The 6,118-nt window shown below is 59.6% G+C and overlaps 1 protein-coding gene across 1 annotated transcript in view; it reads right to left on the bottom strand.

The window, feature by feature from the left end:
* The window catches only part of ONECUT1 (one cut homeobox 1), a 31,577-nt gene extending 25,542 nt beyond the window's left edge, over positions 1–6,035 (bottom strand). The window contains exon 1 of the mRNA XM_006920346.3: positions 4,798–6,035. Coding sequence (XP_006920408.1) covers positions 4,798–5,899 — 1,102 coding nt within the window. The 5' untranslated portion in view covers positions 5,900–6,035. The remainder of the gene's footprint in view (positions 1–4,797) is intronic.
* Positions 6,036–6,118: the final 83 nt, after the last annotated feature.

The following is a 6,118-nucleotide window of genomic DNA, read 5'->3' as shown; positions in this document are numbered from 1 at the left end:
GGGTGGGGGGGGGGGGGTATGGCGCTTTTGTCTCATCACTGGGGTAATTCCTAGGCATTGTTTGGGACCAAGATAGATCCATTAAGTATCCTTTTCTTCCTCTGCCACACCTTCTTCCTATCAAAAAGTAGATATCGTTTCGAAATCACCAGGACAAAGATATTTTAAAAACAAAGCCTCAGCATGCATCTCTTTCCGCAGGGAGTTGAACCACCGAGGCTTGCTGGGCGTGCAGCCCTGGAGGCCCACAGGGGGCGGCACAGATACCGCAGCACAGTCCTGCCGGCTACCGGGGGAGAAGGTGAGCCCAAATGGAGAGCAGGAGTCCAGCTCCCCACTGTGCCCTAAGGGCTTGAAGCTTTAAGATAAAGAAAGTTGCATCCCAGCCTGAGTCGCTGTGCTGCTATAACACTAACATGCTATTGTTGGCACAGTCCATCTCAAGTGCCAATTGCAAAACAGTGACCACAGCAGCCCTAGGCTGGGTGGGTCGCTTTCGCAGCCCTCCATGGTCCTCCGTGCTCCCACGGCGCTCTCAGCTGCACCCTCTGGCGGGACAGCCAGCACCCCTCCGAAGAGGCCAGGGGGTTTATATGTCTCAGGAGGCCCTCCTCAATGCGCTGACAACTGGGTAGCCACACAAAACTGTCGGGCCTCCTCAAGAACCAGAAGCAGGTCCCCCCTCACCCTAGTCAAACCAATTTACAGTCTTAACCTCACGCAGTCCTTTCTTTCCTCACTGAGGTTTGTGTTCCCTAGTGGAGACGGCACTATTGTTTCATCCACTTGAAGGGTCGGACATGGGCTGTGAGAAAGGCCCATGCAGAGCTTTCTGATGATTGTCCCCAAGAGGGAGGCCTTTTGGTTTCCTGCTCGGCTGGTGTGTGTGTGGGGTGGGTGGGTGGGGGGGTAGGGGGGTCGTCCCAGCCAATTCCCTCTGTGCGCACGGCCACCATTAGGCCTTGGGGGATGCTCTGCCTGACGACTGGCCGGTTCCCCAGCCACACCGGGAGGAGGCCTCCGCAGGTCTTCAGAGGAGACACTCCCCACGGGCTTCCAGGCTGCCGCGATACGCTGCCCCCGCTGGCCCTTTGTTCGCGCTGCAGCCAGCGGGCTGGGAGCAGCTGCACTGCGCGAAACCCGCGGGGCCGCGACGCTGGGCCCGAGGGAAACCGGGTGTGAGGGAAACCACTCCTCTTGTCTTCTCTTACTCTAGAGCCTAGGCACCCTTCCAGTTCTCGCGTCCCACACTCCAAGTTCTGGCTTTTCTCCCGGCCTGGGAGTCTTCGAGGAGTGGGAAAGTGGAGTTCCCAGAGCCCAGCATTGCACTCCTTCTGCTTGGCTCCTGTGGCCCCGGGAAGCGAGGGGACGATGAAATGTCACTCTCCGGGATAAATATTAACAAAAAGCAAATGAACTTGCGCGCGGGGTGGGGGGGGCAGTTATCAATCAACCAAGGCACAAGGCCACTTATGGCAAACACAGCCCAGGTTGGCTGGGGCGAGACTTTCTCATGGCCACCTCCTGCTCTGAGCTCCCCGCCCCTCCCCCGCTTCCTGGCTCAGGTCTTTCTCCAAGTAGTTTTGGAGCAAATCCCGGACTGGAAGGGGGCGCAGTCCTGGGTGCAGGAGACTCGGCCAGCTTCGCGGCACCATTTGTAAATTTCTGTGCCTCCAGTTACCAAAGGATCCGAGTGGCCCGGCACCCACCTCTGCCCAGGGTCCACGGTGCAGCACCAGGTGGTGGGTACGTGTTGTAGCCTCTTCCTGCACTGGCAGCTCCCCTACTGTGGCGGACGCCTTCTGGAATTGGAATCTTTAATTGGAAACTAATCTCCTGGCATCTTAATAGGCGCCCACGTCAGAGGCGGGGCTACTACCCATCCGCATAGCCCATCCCGCCCAACCCACCTGGGACGAGATACCGGCAGGAGCCTGGTTGCGCCGCACTTTAATGGGGGAGAAGCAAGTATTACACTGAGGAAACACATATTGTTTTTTTAAAGTTAGCTAATTTGGTTAGAATTTCCTTCTGTCTCCCGTCTTCCACCAACCGATGTAATTTCGTTAAGAGAAGGCGCCTCCCCAAACACGCTGCCACGTGTGGAGGGCTTGACTCTCCACAACAGGCTATGCGGAACCTGGGTACAGGGAGGCGCATGGAGAAGCCACTCGCCCGCCACCGAGTGACAGAACCGACCTGGGTGGGCCCCGGCCTCTCATGGGGTAGGGACTAGGTTGACGGGTCTTTGAGTGCAACAGCGAGCAAATTTGCAAGGAGCATCTTTGTGCCTGGAAAGTGGCGGTGGTTAAGTGGTGGCAATGTCTCCTGCAATCGGTTTTAAGTCTCCTGCAAAGACCAGTAGAGATCACTTGAAGGGTTCAGGAAACGGCCTCACTCTTACTTATTTTTCTAAGTGACAACATTGTTAACAGGATGGTTTGTTCAGTGACTTAAAAATAGATCGTGGCTCTTACAGTGTAATGAGATTGCTACAGGTTTGGTCCACACTCCTTTAATTAAGTCAAAGAAAGGAAAATGAAAGAGACAAGGCTCCATTTGGGTGTTAGGATGCGGCGTCCGGAGTCCGTTTGGGATTAGCTGCCAAACATGTGTTCTACCAAAGAGTCCCCGATTTTTCTTGCCTCTTTTTTTTTTCTCGAGGAAAAGGCCACGTGCCTCGGGCAAGTGTGACTCACCACGGGCTGCTGGGTGCCAGGCAGGCGCCTGTAGCCTCCTGGGTTCCGTGAACCTCGGCCAGCCCGCTGCCTGTGTCTCCCAATGCCCGCCCGTGTGCGGGTCGCAGTATTCCGGGTCCCCCTCAACAGCACAATCGCGCAGGGCAGGGCGCTAGGCGGGGTTTCCAGGGCATGGGGATTGTCTCTGAACAGAACCTGTCAGTCTTTCCTTCCATAGGGTACAGGAGGCAGTGGCGAGGAGAAAGGTCATTTTGGTCCCAAGCAAGCGCTTTTACGGGGTGGCGTGTGGAGTACAGGCTTCCCTGAGGGCATCTGTCCATTTCCAAACCCCGTCGCCGGCCTGTCCGGGCACTGCCTGGGTAAAAAAGTCCTGAAGCCGGGCTCAAGGCTGGAATAGGCGTGTGAAAAGGCACTCATTACCTTGGGCGCCAGCAGAGGCGGAATAGTCATGGACAGGAATAGCCATTTCACTCAACCCCTCTGGAACTCTGGGTGCCCTCGGGTCTCCGTTAGCCCAAGGGGGGAGGGAATGGGCGATATGGTGGCTGCACACAGGCCTAGAGAGTGGAATCGTGGGAGTTCAGAGGGCACCCGGTCAACCTCTCCCTTCTTGCCCCCTCCCCAGGCTTCCCTGCGTAGGTCTGTGCTTGGAGCGAAGGAGCGCGGGGCTGGGCTGGAAAGCCCTGGCTCGGGCTGGGAAGCATCGAGCGCCCAGACCGGAGGAGCTTTGGGTCGCATCCGGCTCGAGTTGCTGGCTCCCGGGCATGCCAGCACCTGCCTCCCTCTAGCTTCTCATTGGCCGGCACGAGGTGGGGGAGGGGGTTGTGGCCTCTTGCTTTGATTTTAGACTGTGAAACTGCTCAGTGCCCCCGGCTTTGAGCGGATTGACTGTCTCTCGTTCTCCAGGGACGAATTAATGGAGAACGATCAGTTAATTAACAAACCCTCATACTGGCTTTTACCTTTCTCTTTGCCAGGACTCAGGCCAGGGCGCCAGGCTGAGACTGGGGGTTGGGAGAATGGATCCAGCCCGGGTCTCATCAAAACGAACCCACCCTCGGCTGACCCTGGTTCTACCTCCCCTCGTGTCTGTCCTCTGCCCTCGCAGGGAGCCGAATCTCCGGGGCTCAGCTGTCCCCTCTGCTAGTCAGCGGGCCAGAGCCTGGCCCGTACCTTAGCCTAGAGAGGCTGAGGGAGCTAGGCTCTGTGCCTGTGCAGCTTCGCCAAGACCTCGCTCAATTAGGAAACGCGCGGGCCTCGGGATTTCGGGCCCGAAAGACCTCTGCTCACAGACTTGGGGGTCTTTTCCGCATTCTACCGCACCCATGGGGATTCAGAGGAAAAATCATGTAAAGGAATAAAACAAAATGCGAAGTCCTAATCGACTTGGCAGCGAAAGCTGTCCCTGGACTCGGCTGGAAGCTTCCTTGTTGTTCAGTCGCCCTCACCCGGAGCTCGGAACAGTCTGCCTTCCTCTCCTGCCGGTTACAAGCACAGAGTGCGTGCTGTCTTACACAGCATCCACGCCATACACCCACCGCCCCGCGGCTTTAGAACCTTTTGCTCGAACTCTGCGCTTCCCCGCGTCCCGCCCCGAGCTAACAGACTGAATGCGGGAGCGGGTCTCCGCACAGAGTTCAGCCAAACATTAGCAGGCAGCTCCAGCCCGGCGCCCGCGTGCCAAGGGTACTGGCTGGCAGCACCTGCGCGCAGTTTCACTCACGCGTTGCCATCTCTCCTCAAACCCCTAGTGCCCAACCGAGAAGAGAAGTACAGATCGTGGCCAGCAAGGTGGGAGGATTTTTCTCCGCCTTGGGCTGTGCGAACTTCTAGCGCTGTCTCCAAGCACAAATGCGCCCCCGCAGTCGCCGAGGCCGCGCCACTTAGCTACCCGAGCCTTCTACAGCCCAACGCACCAAGTCCTGGAGGAGTCAGTCGGTCTGCTGCCTGGAGCCGTGCGCTGGCTCTTCCAGGCCCAAGGGCCCCTCTCTTGGGGGAAAGGAGGACGGGTGAATTGGTCCCAGCCCTCTTTCTCCTTCGGTCCCTTGGCTTCCCTATCCGTTACACGACCGCGCGCCCAGCTCCTTAACCTACTCACCTGCTAAGCGGAGCGCAGACATGCGCTGGAACTCCGGCTCCTGCAGCCACTTCCACATCCTCCGGAAGGTCTCCCGGCCGGACTTGAGTTTGCTCCAAGGTTTGGGGTTGCGCAGCAGGTCCGAGAGGGTGCCTTGGGAGCGGCAGAGCACCCTCTGCGCGAAGATGGCCTGTGGGATGCTGTAGCGCTTGAGCTCGGTGGTGATACGCTGCGCCACCTCTTTGGTATTGATCTCTTCCATCTGCCCTGAATTACTTCCACTGCTGACCTGCGCACCGGTCACGGAAGGGTTGGGCTCCCGGGCTGTGCTCAGGAGCTGTCCATGGCCCTGGGCGTTCAGGTGGGCGTGGGGGTGGTGCGGAGGAAGGCCGTTGATGGGCACCATGCCGGCCGAGGTGGGCGTGAGGTGCTGCTCCCCGTGACGGCTGAGCATGGCGGGGTGGTGGGCTTCGAAGCCGTTAGGGGTGAGCATCTTGTCGGTGGGCATGGCGGCGCCCGGGTGGGCGTAGTGGGGGAGCCCTTGCTGGGAGTTGTGGATGCTGCCCAGACCAGAGCCGGAGAGGGGCGAGAGGCTCTGGCCCATGCCAGCCACGTCCTTGTGGTAGGGGGTATAGAGGTTATTCATGGAGGCCAGCCCGCGCTCGTCCCGCATGAGCGTGAAGCTACCGCTCACGTTGCCCGCCAGGCGCTGGTGGTGGTGCGGGTGGTGGTGGTGGTGGTGGTGGTGGTGATGGTGCGGGAACTTGTCGGAGACGGTGGAGATGGGCGGCAGCGGTTGCAGAGGGGTTAAGGTGGTGTAGGTGGTGGGCATGCTCATACCTGGGGGAGTCTCGCAGGCCATGGTCATCGTGGGGTGCAGGGGGCCGGCTAGGCTGTGCTCGGGGGCGCGGTGGTGGTGGTGGTAATCGCCGCCGCCGCCGCCGTCCAGCAGAGACGCCATGCCCATGGAGCGCGGGTGCGCGGGGGGCAGGTGGCTGCCGCGGTGCGCCACGGAGCTTCGCGCGTGGGGGCTGCCGCCCAGCAGGTCGGTAGGGGCGGGCACAGGCTCATGGCTCACCCCGTGCAGCTCGCCGATCGCCTCCATGGTCAGCTGCGCATTCATCGTGATCCGGGCGAGCGGCCGGCGGACACAACATCGATGAGGCCGGACATAGGCGGCAAAGGGCGCACGGAGTCCGATGTTCACATCGGCTGCCGGCGACTGTTGCCTTCCTTCCTTCCCTCCTCTCACTCGGTTACTGTTGCAGACTCTGTGGGGCTCTGTCTCCCTCTCAGTGTGTCTCGCCTTTCCTCTTGCCCCCACCTTACCCTCTGCGTCCTC

The sequence above is a fragment of the Pteropus alecto genome, unplaced genomic scaffold (assembly GCF_000325575.1).
Source record: "Pteropus alecto unplaced genomic scaffold, ASM32557v1 scaffold86, whole genome shotgun sequence".
NCBI lineage: Eukaryota > Metazoa > Chordata > Mammalia > Chiroptera > Pteropodidae > Pteropus > Pteropus alecto.
The sequence above is the reverse complement of the archived record's forward strand: the minus strand, read 5'-3'. Positions and strand labels throughout refer to the sequence as shown.